This window comes from Gouania willdenowi, chromosome 17 (assembly GCF_900634775.1).
Source record: "Gouania willdenowi chromosome 17, fGouWil2.1, whole genome shotgun sequence".
Classification (NCBI taxonomy): domain Eukaryota; kingdom Metazoa; phylum Chordata; class Actinopteri; order Blenniiformes; family Gobiesocidae; genus Gouania; species Gouania willdenowi.
In genome coordinates, this window is record NC_041060.1 from 2030729 (window position 1) to 2056643 (window position 25915).

Below are 25915 nucleotides of genomic sequence, written 5' to 3' on the forward strand. Positions count from 1 at the left end.
AAATAATGAGCATGACGAATCGTGAATGTGGTTAAATAGTTAGTTTGCCTGTTTTGTAAATTATTTCCAAAATAAAAACCTACAAATAGATGAAAATATATTTAAAAAATGGGGGAAATGAATTGTGTTTAAGTAATATTCAGCTTGAAAAGTAGTTCAAATACAGTTTTAAAGGAACTAAGTGACTATTCTGATTTGCATTTCCAGCCTCGGGGGGGATATTTTTACCACTACATCTCCACATTTGATTCATTTTCCTCTGTGAAATAGGATTCAGCCTGAAGCTGTGTTATTTGAAGGCCATTCATGGCAGGTGGTGAATTGGACATTTGCTTGGTTTCTCTCTAAGTCATCATTTCCCAGTAAAGTGAAAATCTGACTTTAAGCTGTGACATTCAAATGTGGCTCCCCGTGTCGGCGTATAAAGAAATGAAAGCTAGGACTGGAGTATAGCATGGGAGTGGGTTTGTCATTGTGAAATGGCTGCATGGAGGAGAGAGAGCATTAGTATCTGCTGCTCCTGTTTTTGATGGGAGTGAAACCTTACCTCCCACTCTTGATCTTTCACTCTATCTTTGTGGTTGTCTCCATCTGCAAATTGTTACGTATCCTGTTACAATGTTAAGTGTCAATTTGAAGCAGAGGGTCAAGTTCTCCACGTTTTTACTGAATTAGTCACAATTAAAGCTTTTAAGTTGGACAGAATTAACTTTTGATTAAATTAAACCTTTCTTTGTTTTAATTGTTAACCATCCAACAATAGATAATAATAATAATAATATTCCAGCAGCCTGAATAAAAAGGCTTTTTTCCCCTATCCGCCACAGTCCTTTCTCTCTTTGTCTGTTTCTCTCTCTCTCTTACTCTTTATTCCAACCTCACTTTTATATTTTTCATACTAACATACATTCACTGCCAGCCAGCCCATGAATTACGGTTACCTAGCAACCGCGCCTGGCTCAACCTCAATCAGGGAGGATGGCTGAGAGAGAGAGAGAGAGAGAGAGAGAGAGAGAGAGAGTGGAAAGACTCGAGCCGTAATGGGTTTGTGTGTGTGTGTGTGTGTGTGTGTGTGTGTGTGTGTGTGTGTGTGTGTGTGTGTGTGTGTGTGTGTGTGTGTGCGTGTGCGTGTGCGTGTGCGTGTGTGTGTGTAGGCAGGCACATGCATGTGTGTGTACGTCTGTGTGTAGGTGTAGAAGGTGAATGTGTTGCATGAACGTTTTTGTGTATAGGTTTATAATTATGATATACCTACAGCAGCAGCTCAACCTGCACCTGTACCTGTGTCCGACGCACCTGTACCTGCATTTGCATGTGTGTTTTCAGCTGTATGCAAATGGTCAGTGTGTTTTCATAGGTGTAGGTTCATTGTGCTGAAGTGTGGGTGTATGTGTGTGTGTGTGTGCGTGCGTGTGTGTGCACGTGTATGAACAGGTGTTGTTATTTGCACACATGTAGGTAAATCTGTGTGTTTATGCAGGTGTGAGTGTTTGCTCAGCAGTGGCAGGTGACTTGTCTACTGGACACATTATTAGTCACAGTAGCAGTTTTTAAGTTGTTATTATTACTGGTGCAGTGCCCATAGAAAGTATGTATCGCTATAGAAAAGTGGGAGGTTCAGTAGCTTTTTCATGGATGGTTAAATGAGGTTGTGGTTGAAGGTGGGACGTCAGGGACATTTAGGTTTGTTGTGAAATGTGTAGAGTGATAGCTATTGTGTTTTCATGTATTTAAATGAATACATTGGGAAAAACAAAGCACCAGCATGAATTTCTGCCTGGAGAAACACTTTGAGACACTCACGTTTACATGGGAGCTTTAATTCCTTTCTGCTTCTGGTGGACATATTTATGAAATAATTCATTAATGGTATCATTGCAGTCCAAACAAATCTGATGTTGCACACCTTTGAACTAAGCAGCAGCCATGTTGAAAGTCTCAGGTCAGTCTGATCCTGATCCACAGAGATATTTGAGGTACACACACACACAGACAGACAGACACACACACACACACACAAACAGAGCTCCCTTGCTTTACAGATAGTTTAAGTCACATGTTCAACTAAGACATTCGTCACAACTAGCAACACAATCATAACAACAACATTTACTAACCGAGTGAAATGAATTCTCTTGCGACACATGAATGTTTTTCAGGTGGATATGCTTTGTTACACTTATTGTTATTACATTTGAGATGTTTTTATTAGATCAAGTTCCAGCAAGATTATTTTTGTCTTCTTTTTTATTAATATGTTATGGTTTCATCATTTATTCAGACAATTGTTCCTCAGGAAATGCACCTTGTTCTCATGTTTCCACTGACAACTGCCAGTCTTCGTCAGAGGCGGCTGCTGATCGCTTTGATGTTGACTTTGAAGTTTCCTTGACTGTCTTTTTCAATAATATGTTTCATAAAATGTTATAAGTTAACACATTATCATTATTGTTATTATATGAAGATCTGTTGGTTATCTTATTTTACATGCAGCCCTCAGTCTCATTTTGTGCAACCGCAAAGAAAACAGACGGAAGAAAAACAGTCAAACTCTCTTCATTTAAAACTGGGCCCCAACATTACAACGAAATAGCTCCGTTGCATGTTTTGGAAAAATATTGCACATTTACACGCAATTTTTCACTGGAAAACGTGACTGAATGCTCAAAAAATGTTCAAAACTGACAAATATGTCAAATTCTGCTCATCATCTCATTCAAAATCTTGCGCTACTTGTAACGGTTCGTGTAGTGATCATGTTAACTCGTGATTAAAAACTGTGAAACTTTTTGCAAAAATTTTTTTAAACTTTTCGCACAAAATTTGTGAAACTTTTTTGGTCCAAAATTAGCTAAACTTTTTCATGTAAAATTTGTGAAACTTGTTTCGCACCAAATTTGTGAATCTTTTTTCGTACAAAATTTGTGAAATTTTTTTCTGCTGCAAAATTTGTGAAATTCTTTCCAAACAGAATTGGTAAAACTTTTTTTGCTGCAAAATTTATGAAATTTTTTGTTTTTGCACAAAATTTGTGACACTTTTTTTTCTACAAAGTTTGTGAAGCCTTTCAATGTTACCAATTGGTCATTCACTGCCTTTAGAGCATTTTGACTGATTTTTAAAGACCCACAGAATGTCAAAAAAAAAAATATAGTGAAAAAAAATTTTAAAAAAAGTTTCTAGCTTGTTTTGTTCTTCTGTAATCAGCAGTTGAATGAAGGCAAGTTTCACACAAATCACCAGACAAAAAGCTGAGAAAAAAGCATTTTTCTGAAAAAAGATGTCATTGAATTTTAGGCAATTTTTTTTTTTTTTTTTGCTTTAGTGACACCTCAACATTGGTTTCGTGCTATAAAACTACAAAAAAAACACTGAGACCGGGCCTTTGATGGCAAAATTATTATTATGTTGCTATCTGGGTTAGAGTTTAATAGATTTTTTTCTGTATTTTGGCATTCCTCCAAGTCTCTCCCCCATCATTCTCCACTCACACAATTTTCTTCCTCCTTCCGGACATCCCGAGTCTCACCGCTTGCTTCATTTTTTTGATCGTTTTCTCTCACCATCACCACACTCAGTAGTCCGCTTAGTTCTACACATGCTCTGGTCGAGTTGTGAGCTGCTGAGAGCTGCTGTGAACTTCAGCATCAACTCTTGTATCGCCATTTCTGTTTCATAAACTCCTTTCCTCTCCCTCTGAGCTCTGCCCATCACGGGTGATCTCTCATCCAAAGGTGCTCTGCTGCCGCCTACAGGTTACCAGTTGGTCACTACATCATTGTACAAGCTCAATATTCACGGGAGAGCTTTGTCACACTGTCTCCTAGCAACCCCTGTCGAAAAACACAATTGACATCTATCGACGTCATTGACAGTCAACGTTACTAAACCAAATGACGACGAGTCAAAGGCTTCACAAATAATCTTTTGTGACCACATCACTCATTTCCATGGTTTTTTCCCATTAAACGAGTGGCTAAGGGTCTAGCACAGTGGCTAACGGACATTTTTAGCACTTTTGTAAGTTGTCTGAAGCATATAAATATAATATTAATAACAATAGTTGACTCTATTAACCTTATTTTGCATGTTTCAGGAAGATTAATAACCGTTTAAGTCACCTAAATAGGGAAAGACGATGAAAAATGTAAAGTGACGTGGAAATGGGTAAACCCTGAAACTGAATTTGGTAAATTTTGAACCAAAAAATTGGAGTTCCTACTTATCCAAACATTGTTTAGAAGTAAAGTACGCCACATCATCAGTCAAAGCTGTGTGGAAAGTTGATCGTTTACCAATGTGACATTCATGTACGTCCCAGATCTGCCTGAACCCAACCACAGCTTAGCCACCATGTGTCTGACTCTCCATCAGCACATACGCAGACGTCAGTCTGAAACCTGCTTCCCATGTCAGAGAAATATCGCTCACCTTTCCAGCTAAATACCACAGTAGCATTTAGAAACTGCTGAGATCAGGTACTGGCACCAAGGGTTCGCTGTAAACCAAACCACATCCGTCATAAAATCGCTGCTTAGTCAGAAGAAACATGACATTATTTGTGTTGAAAGTTCAGATTTGTAAGCGAGAACGTCTTGCTTCCCACGCTAAGCACATCCGTAATGTTAACTTTTGTTTTCCTATGAAGTGAATTCAAAATTGCTGAATAATGAAACTTAGTACAATGAAAGCATTCGTGCGTTTTTCACATTTACTTTAGTGTTTGTAGTCGTGTTTGAAAAGAGGGAATGGATGCAACAAATAATGAATGAAAACAAAATAGCTATATATTTTTTTTTGTGTTTTATTGAAAAAATAGAAAAATACACTTTCACTGGAACCTGCTACATCAAGTTTTATCCTGAAAAACCAACCTGTAGCACTTTGAGATTGCCTTCAATGTAAAGTACATTACAAATAAATGAATTAAAAAATAAATAAATACATTTCATTTGTAATGCACTTTTAAATTTATTCATATTAAGTTTATTTTTTTATTCATGGTAAAAGCCCAAAACAACAGTCTAACTGCATCTTATAATAATAATCATAATAATTAATCAATTTCATTTTTAATGTACTCAACGTGCTACAGGTATAAAAAAATTTATAAAGCCTATAAAAATATTCTTATTATTAATAATAATAATAAAAATAATAGTAATAATAATAATAATAATTTTAAATCAACACACAAACCCTAAGCTGAATACAACATTCTCAACATGTAAAAATGATTAATAAATGAATTTATTCACAGTTAGACTGTTAGGCTTTTAAATTGAAATTTTTTTTTTAAATATCTTAAATGTTGATTGATGTTTATATACGTATATATATGTGCTCATTTTAAACATTTTTGTGTTAGAATAAAAATATAATTTTCCTCTGATAAATGGTAAATGTCTGCTTCCTTATTGGGCCGTGTGGTGAATTGATTGTAATTATTTATTATTATTGTGAACTCTCCACATGACGTTATGGAGCAACATCTTTAAAATCCAATGTTTTTCTTATTCGGGGTTTGATGTATTTTTCTTCTTTCTTTTTTTTTTTAATTATGCTGGACCGCGTCCTCCCCAAGACCTTACATTGCCTGTTGCCATGGTGATGATCAAATGTCATTATAGACCCCTTAATGGCCCACGTCACGAGTGACGTCACAACTCTAGCTGGAGGCAAAAACAGGAAACGCCGCTGGCTAAAGACTGTGGAGACGAGTATTGTTCCAGCTTTAGCATAGCGTCTGGTTGTGTGTTTGGGTGCCAGAGTAGGAGGAATAACGTTAGTGGACATAAATTAAAGTTTTATAGGATTCCAGCGGACACTCGTGCTCAGAAAAAACAAAGACAATTGTGCTTTTGCCTCCAGGCTAAGCCCCGCCCACCAAAATATGTCACAATCATTAAACATGAAAAGCTGAATATAGAACACAAAAAAATATTAATAATAATAATAGAAAAACATGCAAAACAAAAAGACACAAAAGAAAAAGACACAAAAATAACTACAAAAAATTATACAAAGCAACAACAAAAGTATACAAAACAACAACAAAATTACAACTTTTCCTCAAAAATTTAAAAAATTAGTTTAAGGTATTAACATTTATTTATTTATTTATTTATTTATAAATAAAGTTGTGTGTTATTCAATCTGCTCATTGGGCTTCTGAGAAAACTGAGATTAATGAAACATTATAATTAATACCCTCGTGTATTAATTAAATAATAAATAATCGCACGACCAACAGTACCTCAGAAAAATATTCCTCTGTGCATTTACTGAACTTCTAATCTCAGGTTATTTTTTTAGTTAGAAATGCTTTTTTATTTTAGTGAATATTTTTTATGTCAAGGTAAAAACAAAGAGCAAAATAAATCCCTGCACAGTAATGTGGTTTATTAAAAAATGGAAAACAACATGAAATGAAGCCTGGTTTTGAAACTCCCGGTAAAGCATCTCTGAGTTCTATAACATTATTTCTGACATAACAATATGTTTTTATTAAAATAATTAAAAGAAACTGTGAGATCAGATATTTTTCATTTTACTGTAATGTGTGCAATCCTCATTTACCTAATTATGTACGTTTTCTTCTTTTTGTTTAGTGTTTATTCTTTTCATTTGTAATATTTCTCGAGCCTCTTTGCAAAGTAAATTCCCCCTGGGATCAATAAAGTATTTCTGATTCTGTAAACAGCACTTTATTTAGTCTCAGGAACAGGCTAGCTACACAGAATAAATCTCCATAGCAACTGATGTGTTTTCTCTTTGATGAAACGATTTTTTAGTTACGTCCCGGATCATCTCATCCAGGATTAGCCTAGCTAAATCCATTAGATAAATGGCTACGTGTGCGTTTCTTACTAAAGAAGTAGATTTTACAGAAAGTATAAAGTGGATTCCTTAGATTTTGTCCCGTTCATGAATCATTTTCGTCCTTTTCCAACAGATGCAGCAGATGGTGAACTCGGACTCGCGATTCACGTCCAGCCAACAGCCGATTGAAGCAGCCCTAGGACCCAGGAACCAATCAGGAATGAGCCAGCAAAGCCAGCTGTCCACCATCAACCAATCACAGCTGGTGCTGAGTGGGAACCCTGCTACCCACAATTCCCCTTCACCCCCTGGAAGTAAATCTGCTACGCCATCCCCGTCCAGCTCAGCACACGAGGACGACAACGACGACGGACTCAGGGTACGCAACACACAAACGCACACACACCAGGGCTGGAGACTGCGACCAAAAGGGTCGCATATGCGACTATTTTTTCAGTGTGTGCGAGTGAAAATTTTATGTGTGTGCAAGTGACTTTTGTCCCATGTCCCACAGAGTGCACACTCTCTCTCTCTCTCTCTTGCTCTCTCTCTCTCTCTCCCTCTCTCTCTCGGCTGTGGGTAATGTAACAGTGAATGCGCCAAGTATAAACACCAATGTGCTCCTTTGGAGTGCACGCGGTCCGTGAACAGAGCCAGGCATAACGAGTCGTTCACTGAGAGCGCGCTCACATTGTGAGCAGCAGTAAAAAGAATTCTCAGAATCATCATGGAAGGACCAGACTGATGGACTATGATACCAGACCAGATGTTCAGATGTGGTTCTCTCAGGGCAGGGGTCTGCAACCTGTAGCTCTGGAGCCTAATGTGGCCCTTTGACTCTTATGAAATGGCTCCTTATAGCTTTTTAAAAAAACTATTGAAATAAATAGTTATTTTTTACAGAGGCTATTAATGATTAATGACAAATAAAATCAAGATATAACAATTTGTTAACCTAAAATAAATCACGTTGTGCGATGACTCAGCACCTTCTTACTTCACCTCCTACAACATCTACAGACATCAACTTTCCTGCACCTGTGACTAACCCTAAGTTTTAAATCCCTGGTAAGAAACTAAACCAACAAAAACACTATTCTGGAAGAAAACAGAGATTTTAATTGTGTGGGAACAGATTCATTTAACCACCAATGTACAGGTTAAATATGTATGTTTTATGTGTGGCAAGAAATGAGTAATTAGCATGTGTTGATCACATGATCATGTGTTATTGAAATCAAGTTACTTTTTGTAGCCTTTCAAATACATTAACTAAAAAAAAAATCTGAGATGTGTAAGAATTTGAAGATGAAAGATACTGTTTTATTTATTGATTATTGATTTTATTTTAAACTGTTTTTAAGTTTCCATTTACATGATCATTATAAATAAATTCAAATTAAATCAAACATTATTCTATATAATGTTGTTTTTATGCTTTGCTGCTTTTTTTTTTTTTTTAAATTGTTACGTCTTTTGAAATTATATAAAATAAATGACCTGTTATTTCAGCCACTGCTTGTTGCAGAAAAACTTAATATTGACACTAAAACATTGAAACATTAAGCAAATATATCTCAAGTCATTGTCAATCTTTACTTCATACAAAATTACGGTGCGCCAGTTAAAAAAAACACAACATAAATACAAAACAACATTAAAAATGGCTCCTAAAATAGAATTACACAAAAAACATCACAAATTAAATCAACGAAACACACGATGCAAAAACAAAAAATACAAAATGATAACAAAAATTCACAAGATTACTACAAAACTACGCAAAAATATCTATAGATTCTATAACCCCGGTTCTATGAGTAATATGAGTGAGATGTCTCACTATGACGTCCCATAGTGAGACATCTCACGAAAAATTATGAAATAGAACACAAAACACACAGGATGAGTGAATAATATACAAAATAACAACAAAAATACATAAGATAACACCAAATACACACAATACAACAATAAACAAATTGCATAAAAATATCCAGAAATTACAACTAAGACACAAATTTACACAAAAAAACACACAAAAGCAGAGAGAAATATACAAAATACACAGAATGACAACAGCAAAGACACAAATTACAGAAAAATATACAAAACAACATCAAAATTGACTTTGAAACACAAAATTACAAAAACAACACAAATTAAATCCATGAAACACACAAACAGAAAACATATAAAATAGTAACAAAATTATTCAAGAAGACTACAAAACTACACAAAAAAATGCTAAACTACATAAAATTATTTCAAAAACACACTGAAGCAACAAAAAAAGTTAATAAAACAACAACAAATTACACAAAACCTTTGTTCTTTCTTATATTGAACATCAGATTAGTCATTATTTTAAATGCTGACATTTTTGTGGCGCCCACTGTGATAGAAATAGTCTGCTCTAAAGTGTTGATGTATATACTGTCATAAGAAAACATTGGTTTCTTATAAACACTGTGTTGTTCTCAGGGAGAGAAACGACCAGCAGCGGTGGACATCAAGAAACCCAAAACTCCCAAGAAGAAGAAGCGAAAGGACCCCAATGAGCCAGTGAAGCCAGTGTCTGCCTACGCTTTGTTCTTCAGGGACACACAAGCCAACATCAAAGCCCAGAACCCCAACGCTACGTTTGGGGAGGTGTCCAAGATCGTGGCCTCCATGTGGGACGGACTGGGAGAGGAACAGAAACAGGTAGGCTCTGAATGTAGTTTATACACTTAATACTGGTGTGAAATAACTGGTTCCCTAACTTTATAATCATAGTCACCTTAAGAAATTAATAATTTAGTGTTTGTACAGTGTGCAGAATACTCTCAAACTGTGTGATTTTATTGTCGAGGCCGAGTTTGACACATGGTTTAAACAATTTTTTATCAACTTATTTTTTCTGTTAAAGATATGGTTGCAAAGAAATGGAAACGTTCCAGTAATTTTTTACAGGAACTTCAACTTGGGAATTTTGGTATTATTAAAAAATACAAACTTTAATGGGAATTATTAAATTAATTCATTTTAAATAACATAAATATTAGGATCCATTCAAAAATAATACAATAAAAAAAAATTAGCAGTTCCAATAGGGTTGCAAAATTCCAGGAAGTTGGAAACTTTCCATCGTAATTAATGGAAAATTTTAAAAATGTAAAGTTGGCACTTAACAAGGATGTTAAATATATTTTAGAATCATCTAAAACAGGAGTTCTCAACTTATTAAATCACAACCCACGTTTTTTTTTTTTTTTTTTTTAATTCAACCAACCAAATTTCAGTTTTTGAAAAATAGCTGTTGAAAACACATGTATATAATCTTTTTTTAAACATAAATTTATATATTTTCCTGTGCAACATGTATTTCACAGCATGCCTGTCAAAAGAAAAGTTTCTTTCAAAATAAAAGGCAAGTCCAACATGAGTGGCAGACATTAAGCATTTATTTATTGTTGACCAGCTGGACGTGACCCACCCAGTACAGGTCCGCGACCCACTTTTGGGTCCCGACCCACCAGTTGAGAATCGCTGATCTAAAACACGTGTCAAACTCAAGGCCCGGGGGCCAAATCTGGCCCTTCAACTTATTATTATTTAAAAATCTCAGTGCCTCCAAATACATAAATTCAGTGATATTGCACAGTTTTTTCATGCCTAAATCATATGATGGAAGTCATTTTAAATCTCAAATTGTTGTAAGTACTCTCAATTTTTGCAAAATCTCACAATTTTCCTCAAGTTATTCCTTTAGATTTCCCCAAAATTAATAAAAATGTATCACAAAATCAATGATATTTAAATGAATATCCTACAGGGAGTGTATTATTATTATTATTATTATTAATAATAATAATAATAATAATGATAATAATAATAATAAGAGTTTTTTTAAGAGTGTTTCGCTACTGTGTTACTGCGGGAATTCACTGTCTACGTCCTGTGATCTTTGACAAATGTTACCTGTCATCAAATACTGTCTGATTGTGTTTAGCTCATTGGTTTAATGTTTGTGTTTCAGCTGTATAAGAAGAAGACGGAGACAGCTAAGAAGGAGTATCTGAAACAACTGGCAGCATACAGAGCTAGCCTGGTCTCTCAGGTAAACACACACACACACACACACACACGCACACACACACGCAAACGTTTTATAGCGGAATAAGTATTATTACTATCATGTGCATTGCTACGTTATCATGTGACATGATCCGTTTGTTTGTGGATTATTGTTTTTTGTGTGTTGTTTAATTTACAATGTTAATGATTAGCAGTTTATAAACTCTCAATTCTCATAAGTTAACTCTTAGATTGTGACCACAGTTTCCAAAATTGTACCAAAAATGCTTAATACCGTTAATTGAGTTAACTATTGTTATTAATTTCATCTTTCTTGGCTGTATTTGTGCTGAATGTAATGAAATAATGCTGGATTTTGAACAAGATTTAACTTCTGTTCGTTTGCTTACGCTGCTACACATTAGATTACCAATTTTATAGCGGAGAATTAATACAATATCACACATTTAAATGCATGATATTGTCCAAAAGTTTGCGAGGGTTTAGTTTGTGTCATATAGCTCTTTTTGTTTCAGAAGGTGATTAAAATTGACATTTCCGTCTCTTTTCCCTTCCGTTTATGGTGAGAAATTGTAAAAAAAGTGTAAAAAAGTGATATTGTTCTAAAACATGCATGTGAGGGAGGAATCAATTACAATTAGATTTTCATTTAGCAGACGCTTTTATCAAAAGTGACGTACAACAACGTTCGAACTGGTGAATCTCCAATTACAAGCCCGCTTCCTTAACCGTTATGGCACCACCGCCCACCAAATAATTCACTTCTAGAAATCTCATTCCCTGTTAAATTGCAGTTTTCATTGATTTTGTGTAAAAGAAATAACAATAATGAAAATAATGATAAAAATGAATGAATAACAGAATTGCCATTTCCGTTTCAGGAAGTGAATTCTGTTTTTCTGTCTGAGTTGCTATTATCTGCTAATCCTGCTTCTAAATGACTTTGTTTTCCTTTTCCAGAGCTACAACGACCCGTCAGACATGAAACCCCCCCAGTCCCCCTCTGCAGCTTCTTCTTCTACCTCAATGTTCACACCCAAACCAGTGTCTGTGTACCCGGGTCACCCAGGCCAGCACTCCTCCTCTGGATCCCTCGCCCACCCCCACCCCCACCCCCTCCCTCCCCATCAACACCACGGCATGTACATGCAGTACCCTCACCCGTCACACCCGTCCCACGCCTCCAGCCCCGGCCTGGGCCCCCACCTACACCATCCCCACAGCCAGATCCACCCCCAGCTGCAGGCCCTGTCCTCCAGGGGAACGGTGCCCAGAGCCGGCATCCCTCACCAGGGAGGGCTGTCCCTGAGCAGCGTGTCGGCCGCCTCCACCCCTCCTCTTCAGATTAGCCCCCCACTGCACAGCCAGGCTCACCTGGGAGGGCTTCACAGCCCCCACCATCAGCACCAGCAGCCCAGTGGACACCCAATGGGAATGACACACTCCCCAGCTATAACGCAGGTCAGTTCACCAAGTGTTAATAAAGGGATCCTCAACTGTTTTTACAAATGTGTCCTAAAACCTTTGAAATGTACTTATTAGTAGATCTGTGTCTAACAAAACACATTAGAAGAAATATCTTTTCTTTTACCAAAAGAGAATAAAAACAGTTGTGACCCGAAAAATAATCTGTGACCTCAGTGGGCGACAGTTCCAACTCTGAGGTTTGGTGGTAGACAATGAAGCAGAGAAGAAGAGCTCTCCGAAGGGACCTTTACGCTCTCCTAAACAGTGCGCTGACATGCTCTGGTGGCTGAAGTTAGCGAGTAAATCACGGACTGTTGAAAGACTCAAACCCCAGGGTTTGTGCGTCTTCAACTGTGTGTGATTTGTTCACTCTTCTTCTCTGGTGTTTTAACTGAAAAGTTACTAAATGATCTAAAAATCAGGCTGAATTAATCATAATATTCTTTATTCATATTACACATTATGTTAACACTCATTTATTGTTTTCATTGGTTCATTGATTCAAACATTTATTTAAATTGGAAAACATTGCTTCTTGTGTCAGATTAATTTAGATTAATTAATTTCAAAGTCTCTAATTAATTAGATTTTATTTTTTTTCCATTGAGTCCAACCACTAATAAAAACACTTCTATGCATCTGTTTTCAGGACTGCACATCCCACAATGCAATGGGTGAAACTTTTACGATAATGTCAAATTGCCAATTGTTCACGTGATGATCAAAACAAACTTTCGAGCAAACGATCTTCTATTTATTGATCTGTAGCCACGGTTACATCACGTTTTTTCATTTTGAATTAAAACATTCAGAATTAAAGTGTTCGGCTTCATGTTTACATGGAAATAGTGATTCTGAATTTAGGTTTACATTAAAAACTGAAAAGTTTATTCGGCTTTATTTCATTCCTCTTTCAGTCTGGGGGTTGGGAAGGTTTGTGAACGTGACGTATCGCGTCTATCGGGAAAAACACGCAACATATATTTGGCTACAACATAAAAAAACCATGAGAACTGTTTTCATATAACCTATGAACAAACATGGTTAAAAAAAGCCAGAATTAGCAAGGAGGCTATTTTTCATCTGTAGTCCCCTGGCCAAGATGTAAAAAGGCAATAAAATACAAGCATGACAATACATGTACAAGTCAATAACAACAATGACAGTACCAGTTACAATATTAAAACACAAAAAAACCTGTTACAATATTAAAACACACAAAAAGCACGTGTTCAAAAGGCTACGTTATCTAGTACAATACAATGCAGTGCAACATGCTCGACTTTTAATGTTGGCAGACGTACATGTTAATAAGACAAATTAGCTGTTTAACCTCCTCAGGTATTGAGTTCCACTCAGCAGCGCCCCTAACTGACCAGGCCTAGCGACTGAAAGCACTCCTGCGCAGAGGGATGACACAATCGCCTCTTACAGAGCCTGGAGTGACGCGCTCAGAGCTGTTTCTTTGGCTGACGAACTCTGCCAGAGGAGCTGGGGCCAAATCATGTGTTATTTTGTATATGAGACTCAAATCCGCAAATCTATGGAGACTGTCCCAATTTAAAAGGTTGTACTTTTTTAGGATTGCACAGTGATGATAGTGCCTTGGTTTTCTATCCAAGACTTTAATGGCTTGTTTGTATAATGTTTCCAAAGGTCTTTTTGCACTCTGACTAGCCTGAGACCAACTTGTTAGGCAGTAGTTAAAGTGGCTGAAAATCATGGAATGTAGAAAAATTATTGCAGCTTCAGTTGACATTTCATTTCGGATTGACCGGAAATTTGCTAGATTAAACTTGATATTTTTACATAATTTGTCAATATGGGCTTTAAAGGAGAGGTGAGAATCTATTACTAACCCAAGGTATTTGTATTGATTTACAATTTGTAATTTTTCTCCAGCAACTAGTATGTCAGGATTAGATGAGGCTCTATTGGTTTTACTAAAAAACATACCTACAGTTTTTGAAGTATTTAGCTGCAGGCAGTTCTCCTGCAGCCAGGAAGTGACAAGAGTCATTGCTTTGGTAAGTTTATCTGCAACAATGTCCTTGGAGCGACCGTGTAGTTTTGAAGCAGCAGCTCGACAATAACACTTAGCTCCATGGTCCAGAAAGGAGATATGAACTAATCACCGGTAATTAAAGCCAGTAAAACTCCAGAAAACAATAACCAGGAATAAATAATTGCTCAATGGTAAAGAAAAGTAGCTCTAACAACAGGTTAAAAATTATAAACTTAGTGATATTAAAGCTTGTACATCCAGTCCGGGAATGCATCAACTCCGTCTCCGGATTTTAGTATCGCCCGTCCGATGAATCCTGTTTCGTTTGCTGATGTTCGTGTGTTTTAGAAGTTTGTGTGAATGTCTGCATGTTTATGCTTCCGTCCATCCACTCTTTTCATTACAGCAGTCCCTCGTTTATCACGGGAGTATTAGCCGCTATCACACCGGCTTTTTTCACTGGTGGTTTATGTTTATGAGAGGAGAAAAAGGAGCACAGCTCCTCGCTTCAGCAGGCAGTGAAACTCACCGTGTTGGATGTGTCGCTCGAAAACGGGATGTTCCATCTCAAAGGGCATATCCTCCAATAAATAAATAAATAAAATTAGCCAATCAGGACGCAGTACACAATGCGCATTCATACACTGTAAAAAAAAAAGCGAAATATGCAAAACACAGAGGCCGCGAAAGGTGAACCGTGATATAGCGAGGGACTACTGTATATCCATGTCTTCTAAGGCTCTTATTAAATAAATAGTTTCGGCTCTAGTCCAAGCGGCCATCTTGGATTGTCAGTTACTCTGCCCCCCCCAGACATCAGAAACATCGACACCTTACTCCTCTTCAAATCCAGACTGAAAACTTATCTCTTCCAATCAGACCACACTGTGTGAATCCTTTTCTCTAACATACTGTTTTAATGTATTGCACTGTTTTTATTATTCTGTTTTTATTGTAAAGTGTCTTTGGGTGGCCTGAAAGGCGCTTTTAAATAAAATGAATTATTATTACCAGGGAGCAAATATTTATTCCTGATTACTGGCCTTTATTTACCAGTGATTAGCTCCTATCTCTCTTCTGCTCCACGGTTGAGCTGCTGCTTCAAAACTACAATCAAAATAAAAATGAAAAGAGTTCTCACGTGTTCTGCTGTGTTACAGCCGACAATAAAAGGTTTGTTGTGTTACCACAGCCTTCCTAACGCCCAGTCCTAAAGCGGAATTGAATAAAGGTTTTCCATGTCAACCTCAATTTGGAATTACTATTTCCATGTAAACACGAAGAAGACTTTAATTCCGAATGATTTAATTCGGAATAACTAATTCCAAATTAAAAAAACATCACGTAACCGTGGCGACAAACCTCTAAAGTGAAGGACAGCAGTGTGTGTAAAACGAGCTGCCAATCAGTCTTTTTTCCTCCCTGGCTTTGAGCGTAATTCATCCAGACAGGAGAACAAACAGGATATGAGTTTCTCGCTCATGTCCAACGTGAGAAACTTTGATGCAAATGTCTCTTCGCCAGTTGTTAAAATGGGCCAAAGATTAGCACAGTCTTTTTATAGAGCACTTTTAAATCCTGTAGGCCCATAATCCCCCTTTCTCTGCTCCATTCTGCATAGTTCTAATAAAAAGAGCAAAAAGAAGAAGAAGAAGAGGGAGAGGACACAGTGACACAGTGACAGAGCTGCAAACTTTTATTTTTTTTTTATATATTTTTGCTGGTGAAGAGTGAGAACTGACGGGGGAGGGGAGAGAGTGGGGGAGAGAGACAAAGGAGGCAGATGGGGTCTTTGTGAAGGAGTGAAGGAGAAGAATTTGCTGAACAATGGATGAATAGGTGAGGTAGAGGAGGAGAGGAGGGGGAGCAAAGAGGGGGGGGGACCCAACCACCTGCTGTCCTCCTCTTTTCACTCACAACACTCAGATTAATTTCCCTTTCAGTCTCCTCCTCTTCCTCCTCTTCCTCCTCCTCCTCTCTCACAAACACTCTTCCTTCCATCCTTGTCATCAACGACACTCCTCCATCCAACGTCGTACAGTTTTAAAACCCGCTCACCTCACACTACCCCACCCCCAACACCCCCCCCAAACCTCCCTTTTCATGCACACTCTTCCTATATACGCTGGATGATATAATCAGGATACTCCAAACTTTGTAATTACCGCTGATTAAACCTGATACCGATCCGTCTCCTTTTCACTTCAGTCGCATTCAAGTTGTCGCTCATATCCTCCTTCATCACAAAATGTTTCGCCAAAGAACTGCTGAAGGGCGGCTGGCGTCAGCCGTCAAAGCAAAGCATTCAGGTTGAAGGAGGAAGTGTAAACGTCCACCTTTCAAACGCGCTCAATGACACTCCACTGTATGTGTCACATTTCACTCAAAAAACAACCTGAAAGAGATTCAGCAAAAAAAAAACTAAGCATGAACTTTTCAACACATTTCAATCGTATTATTGATGACTAATAAACTGAGTGGGAATGTCAATATTCAGATATTTGTTGTTAATCTTTATTCAAGGAAATACAAACTTAGCTTGAATGGGTAAAAGATAAATAATGGCTATTCACAGCTATGGAAACTGAGTTTTATTTTGTTGTTCTGTGGGGAAAACATGTTCTCAGGGAAAAAAACAGTTTAAAGAAAAAAGCAAAGGAATTCTCCCTTTATTTATTTCTTTATCTTGCTAAGCAGACTTTGGACAATTACCAGTTTTCAAAAAACACAAAACACAAACTAAAATACATAAATTGACCCCAAAAAACACACAAATGTACAAAAGAAATTTACAGAATGACAAGAAAACACAAGAAATGTCTCTGAAAATACAACAAAAACACACAAAACAATGACAAAAATTCACAAAAAGACTTAAAAAAAAAACCACAAAAAGAGAAAATACAATAGAAATACACAAAAACACTGATGACACAAAAAATTACTAAAAATCATTTTAAAAACTATATAAAATGACAATAAAAATAAACAAAATTGCCTTAAAAACATAAAATACAACAAAAAATAAGTTTCCATCCAATGACCCGTATTATTGATGGTTAATAAACTGAGTGGGAATGTCAATATTCAGTTTTCAACAGATATTTGATATTAATACAAACTTATTAGTCTGAAGAGAAAAAAGATAAAGAATGATTTGTTCTTCTGTGAGGAAAACATGTTAGAAAATGTGATGTTTTCAGAAGTGTCTCTGTTTTAATCCCAAAGTTTCAAAAAATCTGTCCCGGAACAGAAAGAAACATTTATTTTGAAAAGGAATTAATTCTTTATTTATTAATCTTGCAAAGCAGACTTTGGATAAAAGTTACCAGTTTTGACTAAAAAAAAAATACATAAAATGACTCAAAAAACACACAAGATTTTGGAAGAATACACAAGATGACAACAAAAATACACCGAAAGACTCCAAAAAACACACAAAATTATTCCAAAAACACAGACGAACAAACAAAATACAAAAAATGTTTAATCAAACACAAAACGACAAAAATATATCAAATGACTCCAAGAAACACACAAAATTATGGGAAAATGCACAGAATAACAACAAAATACAACAAAAACACACAAAACAGCTTATGACACACAAAATAAAAACAAAAAATCCAAAAGAAAAAACACAGAATATTTCAAAAACACAGACGAAAAAACAAAAATGCTCAAGATAACAGAAATATATAGGAATGACAACAAGAATACACAAAAAGTGTATAAACATAAACAGCATAAAAACACAAATACACAAAAAGAGAGAAAAATATTCAAAAGACAAACAAAACCCTTTGTTCTTTACTGTATTAATGCTCAGATTGGTGTTTATTGTAAACGCTGACATTAATGTTGACAATGTGGCCCTCAGATCAGATAATCACATATATAATATATGTATTTAATGTTGGTACTGAAGCTCACACTCACATGTTTCACGTGTAAACTTCCTGTGACTCTCAGGGCTACGCTGCGGCGCTGCAGCCAGACTACCAGCCAATAGGAGGAGGGATGCTCAACAGTGGTGCAGTGATGTCATCATCAGTCGACTACCACCAGTTGGGTCGACACACACCAAACCACCATCCCTCACTGGACTGGAGCACTGATTACCATGGCAACGGGTAGGTTCTCCTACGTCAGCAGTGAGAACCACTGTTTTTAGTCACATGACAAAATTCAAACTAGTTTAAGAGGCAGTTTAATAAGTTTGGTTAATAGTGTAATAGTGCCTTTAATAACAAAACACACAAAATAGTAGAAAAACACAAAATACCTTAAAAAACCCCCACAAAATTACATCAAATGATACAAAATGACATCAAAAACACAAAAAACAAATCTACAATTCACGACAATAATACACAGAAAAATACACAAAACAATCAACTCTGAAACTGATAGAATATCAGGTTTTTGTGATGTAACGACTAAAGCCGAGATTTACTTTTAATTTAGAAAGTTGGAAGTTCATTTTTTCAAAGTAAATATGAGTAGAATAATCATATCTGATATTGTTAAATAATTGTTTACCTTTTTTAAAATCTGAAAAAAAAAAAAAAACATGCTGGTTGAATTCATTTGGCAAATAAAACAGAAAACAATTCACTTTGAAGAGGATTTGTCATGAAAAATGTGGTATTTTAATGTTAAAGTGTAGATTAAAAAATCTAATATTGTTTATTTACATTGTAAAACTTCTAATTGATCAAATGTTTTAAATCAGACATGAACTAGAGGCTCAGGAAATGAATATAAAGCCCAATGTAATAATACACAAACAAAATTACATAAATTAATAAAAAACAAAACAAGAAAATAGAGAAAATGACTCCAAAAACACACAAATCTGATCAGAAAAATACACAAATTGACAAAGAAAACACTCAAAATGAAACAAAGACAATTTTCTAAATACGGAGATTAAGTGTTGATCATGTGACCCTCTGCTGTGATCACTGTTCTGAATTATTTCATTCATTTTCGGTCCTTATTTATCATTAATTATTTCAAAAAGATCTAAAATAGAAAAGAGAGACAGTAGGAAACAAACAAAAATAAATACCAACATAAGATAATAGTGTAAAATGTAAAAACTGTAGCATAGACATAAAATAAAAAAAATAAAAAAACCTGAATCAAAAATAAAAAATACAAATGTTTGTGGTGATGTATTTTTTTTTTCTTTTTTTTAACTTGAGACGTTTTACTAGAACGTATTTTTGCGTGAAAGCTGTTTTTCTGTTTCTCTCCTCATTCAGTGTGTCTTCTTTCTGCCTCCTGCAGCCATCAGAGAGATAAACCTCTGTACCTGAGCTAATCTCAGCACCTCCACCCCCTCATCCCTCCATCTGCCCCCACCACGACCCCCAGAACCCTACGGATGGACTCACTCTGGGCTCAGAGGCCTCCAACGCTAACGCTAACGAGCCGTTAGCACTTATCAGGTCACGTACCGTAGTAGGAAAGAGGAAACATCTCCAGATGCCTCAGTGTTGTTTCTTTTAAGATACAATGTTTACGGCTTTGATTTGATAATACAAGATGTAATCCAGTGAGAAGAGGTGGGCGGGGCTAAGGTGTGTGTATATATATATACTCCAGGGTCTACTTCCTTTGATTTCCATTGTCCACATATATATTTTGTTTGCGACAGCTGCTGTAAAATCACTGTAACATATTTGTTATAGTCGTCCCTTCTTCCTCACAGCACGTCGTCACCGCGTCTTTATAACCAAGACGTGGAATAAGAACCGATAACCAAATAACAGACTGTGGTTTTTTTTTGTCGTGTAAACATAAGCTTTTGGGATTGGACGCTTTTAGCTGAAAACATGCTGTTTATTATGTGGATACCTGTGTACAACTAAAGGACTTTCATTCTTCTCCCTAAATAAAAACTGATGTATTTTAGTCCTTTAAATAATGAAATGTTAAATTGTTTGATGGTAAAAAATGAGGAAAAAGAAAGAAAAAAAAAAATAGAAAAATGTTCCTTTGTTTGATGACGGCCCCTCCTGCGCCGCATGGCATATGTCTGATCATAAGATTGACTCGGATCCAAACTGTGTGTGTGTGTGTGTGTGTGTGTGTGTGTGTGTGTGTGTGGTGTTAATGAGGAAGCGGAGCGCTTCCTTGGGTTGCATGGACTTTTTTTTATTTTATTTTTTTCATCTCTTTATGTTCTCTGTGCACACAGACTATTTAAGGAACTCTTTAACTGTTTTAAGGCTGCTTTCACACCGGGAGGGTCCAGAGAACACATGATGAGCATTTTATCACCGCGATTTGACTCGGTTTACGTTCACGGTGCACAGTTTTTAAACAACCAATGATGCAGTTGCGTGAGCTAGTCGCTAGGGGGCGACGTTACTGTAGTCGGGAAGACGACAGTTTCATCTATTGGTCAAAGCCAGAGCGGAAAATTCTGCTTTTCAACGATTACGCAGCAACAAGTTGCCGCTTTTGGTGGTTTTGATGTTTGGTTTTGCACCTGAGCCGGTTCTCCTGCCCACCCACAATGCCGTGCGTTCTACATTCAACACTTCCTGTGTCGTTTGTGATTCAACTTCCATCGGAAACGCTCCGAGTCAAAACAAACGCTGGAGATTCAAGCTTGATCCGCACTAGACATTGTTTGCGTGTTCACACCCGTACAATGGAGGCGGGGCTATCTGCACGAACAAATCCTAGAGCGTTTCATATGGCGTTACTTAGGGTGCTTTCACACTAGTTTAGTCCTGGACTCGGTCCAGATGGGCGGAGAACATCTACAATTTTACCACCGCGATTCGACTTGGTTTGCGTTCTTTTTAATCTGCTCCAAACAGCCAATGATGCAGTTGCGTGAGCTAGTCGCTAGGGGGCGACGTTACTGTAGTCGAGACTTCTCAGGATGGAAAAACAGAAATGATAAGAAGACGGTTTCATCTATTGGTCAAAGGGAAAATTCTCCCTTCTGCGCCTGTTCTGTCACATGATGTTTGGTTTGGCACCGTAGCCGGTTCTCTCGCCCTCCCACAATGCCGTGCGTGAAACGTTCTGGACTTTCATTGGAAACTCTGACTCTGACCAAAACAAACGTTCTAGAACAATATTTAGTTCAAGGGTTTTTGGCAGGAATATGAGCAACTTCAACATTATTCTGCCTTGTAAGTAATAGAAGTGACAGACAATATCCAATCTTTAAATTTCTTTGAGTTTGACTAATTTTCATTCAATTTGGGAAAAATTCGTGGAATAATTTTAACAAAATTGCAGAATTTTGGAAAAGATAAAGATTTCTTTTCAATAGTTTGTGATCAAAAATGATGCTATCATGTGATAAAAGCGTGGGGAAAACTGTGCGCCGCTAGCAAATATTGTGGATATTCATAGAATGTATGTCTTTGGAAGGGCTGAGATACTGTATCTACAACTGAATTACTTCGTTTATTTACACAGTCATTCACCTTTTCTGTAATTTCGACTTTATTCTGCCGGTCGAATTTGATGCTGTTGAGGGCCGGATTTGGCCCCCGGGCCTTGAGTTTGACACACGTAATTTAGAAGTTTGATCTGCTCTAGACTTTGTTTGCGTGTTCACACTGACTCAATCAAGGCTGGACTATCCGCGCAAACGAATCCTAGAGCGTTTTATTTGGTGTTGCGTGGCATCTGTAAAGAAGCGTGAGCTGTCAGAGCAGAAACAGGCACAGAAACTGAAATCAAGGTCGTGAAAACAGCGCGTGATAAAACAGTATCGTGGCTTTTAAAACTGCTCTCTATCTCAAACCGTTATTCTCTGCACGCTCGATGTGTTTCCAAAGACCAAGGCTCGACTACACGATCGCCGAGTGTGTCTCATCAATAGACCGACCAATCAGTGAGCGCGCAGAGAAACACTGTCTGTGCTCAAATCGAATGTGAGCGCGTGGGGAGGAGTTTTAAAAGCCACAAAACCGTTTATTAACCGCTATGTGCTGTTTTTCATTTGATATGTTTTGATTGATTTATTTAGATCATGTAAAAATTGTACATGACAACAACTGAAAACAAAAACATTATTTTGCATGAAGGAAAATTAATAGGAACAAGTATAAACTTACCTAATCCTTACCCTTTCATTTTTTATAGATTTCCTCATTTAAATGTTAACAAAGTTTCAATTTAGTAACAATCAATGCTCACAATTCTCACACAGAAACAATGCAATAATTGTTTTTTACATTAACCACACCTCCTTTTTAAATAATCTACCATATCCCACATCTTTTTTCAGTCTCTGCACCCGTTCGGTGTAATAAGGAAGCGAAGTAACGCCATAGTTTTAACTCGTGTGAACCAAACTCAGATCGTGCAGCGTGTGTGATTTTTCAGGTTGAAGATAAAACACGACTTTCCTCAGGGAAAAAAAAAAGCCCCTATTCTCTGCATTTGAGCCGTTTTTTAAATAAAAAATATTTTATGGTGTTTTTTTACTTTACTTGTTCGTCAGTTCTGTTAATTTAATTGGAAACGTTCTGGGTCCGACCAAAACAAACGCTTTAATTCCATGTTCACCCCAAACAAAACAAAACAAAACGACTTTCCAGGCAAACGATTAAAATGATTCAAACTCCAGGATTTGCCGGTGTGAACGTGCCCTTAGTGATTTTTCCTTTTTTGTTTTGTTTTGTTTTTATTGTAATCAAACAAATCAAAATGTGTCATTGTCAAACCCAGACGATGAGAGACATATCCTCTGTGGCCTCGTGTCTCTTTGTATTATTGTGATGAAAAGGACTCTCCACAGCCGCCATCAAGATTTTTCTTATTTTTAGATTCTAATAATGTGTTTGAGAATAAAGTGTGTGCTGCGCTGACGTGCAGTCATTACTCCAAAAGCTCCTGCCTCTTTCATGTTGTTTATTCCCTCACGCTGATTTAATTAGCCACACTTTAACAATGCACACCTTTAGCCTTCCTGTGACACTGGAACCTGCTCAATGCGTTTGGCCTCCGGGTTTGTACGAATGGAAAAAAAAAGGCTTTGAAGTCTAAGAAATAATAAGTATTTTTAACTTCGAATGAGAAAAGCTAATTAACCTGTTTTTATTTTTCTAAAGTCACACAACCAGGGAGACCCTCGTGGCCCTAAGAATAGTACTTTCTTTTTTTCTGTAGGTAAATAAAATACTTTAAAGCTGCTAATCAGATAAAAACAGTGTTAGTGTCATAGATCAATACATTGAATACATTTGCTTAAAAAAAAAAAAAAAAAAAAAAATAGATGTTTGTTTTAATCTCCACTGTAAACATTTTCTTATTGACGTTGTAAAAGTTTGGTGCATTGCATTGTGGGATGTGGAGTCCTGTAGTGTTTTTTGGGGGGGGGGGTTTTACTGTGATTTCTTGCTTTTGTCCCACAAAAACTCTGCTAAAAAAACATTTCTGGTGTTTTCACTGAAAGTTGCAGCAAAACAATGATAAATATTTATTTTTGGGGGTTTACACGGAAAGATCCAAATCAAGCCAACATTGGATTTCTGTAGGAGTGAGGTGATATTACTGGGAATACTGGGAACAAACCAGAACAAAAACATCTCCACATTGAGAGCGCAGAGGAATGTTTGACCAGAGAGACATGTAAACCCATGTAAATTTGCGATGGTAAAACAGGGGACGGGACCCAGATAAGCAAACTGCTTCTCTCGTCTCCTTTTTCGGCATGTACAAAAAATGTAAAACAAAAAAAAAAAAGTGAATGTAACCATGTCGGAAATAAACTGAATAAATGAATAAAATAAATAAGATGTCGTAGAGAACTATGGGTTGAAACCCATTTTTAAGTTTAATAAACCAAGAAAACAGTAGATGGTGATGTTTACTAATTGATTTTATGGGTTAAAACTCTTAAATTCCATTCTAGACTTTATATGAACACATTAAAAACCACATGTTTTTATTAGGTGCATTCACTGTATTCAACGTAGACTTTATATTAAAGTGAACAGTTTTGTGTATTTATAGGATTGAAACAAAGGCTTTGATGGTTTTCATTCATACAGTTTTAAGGGAAAACTTCTTAAAGACTAGATTTAGATTACTAGACTTTACTAGACTTTATTAGTGAATCAAAAAGTGTCACTAACATTATATGCTAGTAAAAGAGCAGGAAAAATCAAATTAAGGCTGAATTTGGTTATAATCCCTCCTACTTTATTTACATTAGATCTACTAGTGAAACTTTTTACTACGACTAATAACAGACTAAAATAAAAAACAGTCGACTAGTAATACTAGTAAACAAAGATTCAGTTCTACACGTGAAGGTTTTTTTTAAAGTCGACTATATTAGCAAATCACTAATAAACATTACTATCAGTAGTTTTATTAATAATTAACATATTTTAAGTCTCGTAGAGGATTTTGTGTTACTAGTAAGAAGGTTTACTCATGTACTAATGCACTGAAAACACTTACTACTAAAATATGTTTGTTTTTTTTTTTTGTTTACTATTACCAGTAATCTCACTAGTAATACTAGTAAACCTGATGTAGATGAAGTAGGAGGGATTATAACCTCATCCAGCTCTCTGATTAGTTGGAACATTTTTGAAAAGCCAATGGGAATCATGAATTAACTTTCCCCCGCCCCCTTATTAGCATATTAAGCTAACTGTTAGCACTAGTGGCTAAAGGTGGGACGATAAATCGTGCGGCAAAATATTGCGATACTAAAACATTACAAGATGTATCGTCGATAGAACGATGGTATCACGATATCAGCAGAGCAGCATTTTTTTACTCTTTAAACGGAAAATATTCATTTTATTTGATATTTATTTGAGTTAAAAAGTAGAGAACATGTAAGAATTCTCAGTTAACCCAATAAAAACATGGTTATTTTCCTTTTCCAAAAATATCGTCCCGTATAGTTATCGTGAGCTCAGTGTATCGTATATCGTCCCACCCCTACTAGTGACGTTATTTGACTTGTAAAGTCTACACGTGCACTAGTAGTTAAACCTGAGTACATGTACTTCATATTTGAGTCCTAGTAGAGTTTAACTGTGGTTGATTAAATATTAAATGTAATCTTGTCTAAAACACTGACATGTTAGTCTATTGTTTTAGTTATTATTGCATAACAACACAATCACATACTGTACATGTATTTATCAGTTTTAATCCTCAACGTCTCCTTCACATATTAATAATCTGACATTTACTGAACAAAAGTGTAATTAAATCAAATATAATCTCTACCTCCTCATAAATAATAATAATGTCTTTACGTTTATGGTTTCAGTGAAAAATCAAACATATGTTTGTTTGTATGATTTGATTTTCCAGCTTCACGAGATGTTTTTCTCTCTTTACATGTGCACCACGTGCTGTGCATGTGCTACATTGTGTCCTTTCATGTTTTATCCAATCAGTGACGTAACAAGGACAAGCATGAGAACAAAAAAACAAGGCGTGGTTAAACACTGCCCCCCAGTGGAGGAGAAGAGAACTGTACTTTTATAACATTTGATCGGATTTAAAATACATTTTTTTATAGATAAG

The 25915-nt window shown here is 36.3% G+C and overlaps 1 protein-coding gene across 2 annotated transcripts in view; it reads left to right on the forward strand.

Moving 5' to 3' along the window:
• tox (thymocyte selection-associated high mobility group box) overlaps positions 1 to 20970 on the forward strand; it is a 70230-nt gene extending 49260 nt beyond the window's left edge. Inside the window, exons 5-10 of one of the 2 annotated variants that reach the window (XM_028473588.1) lie at positions 6956 to 7201; positions 9307 to 9528; positions 10844 to 10924; positions 11863 to 12363; positions 18347 to 18507; positions 19670 to 20970. In XM_028473588.1, coding sequence (XP_028329389.1) covers positions 6956 to 7201; positions 9307 to 9528; positions 10844 to 10924; positions 11863 to 12363; positions 18347 to 18507; positions 19670 to 19703 — 1245 coding nt within the window. In that variant the 3' untranslated portion in view covers positions 19704 to 20970. Of the gene's footprint in view, positions 1 to 6955; positions 7202 to 9306; positions 9529 to 10843; positions 10925 to 11862; positions 12364 to 18346; positions 18508 to 19644 lie in introns of both variants that reach the window. The other variant, XM_028473587.1, reaches the window with a different exon arrangement.
• Positions 20971 to 25915: the final 4945 nt, after the last annotated feature.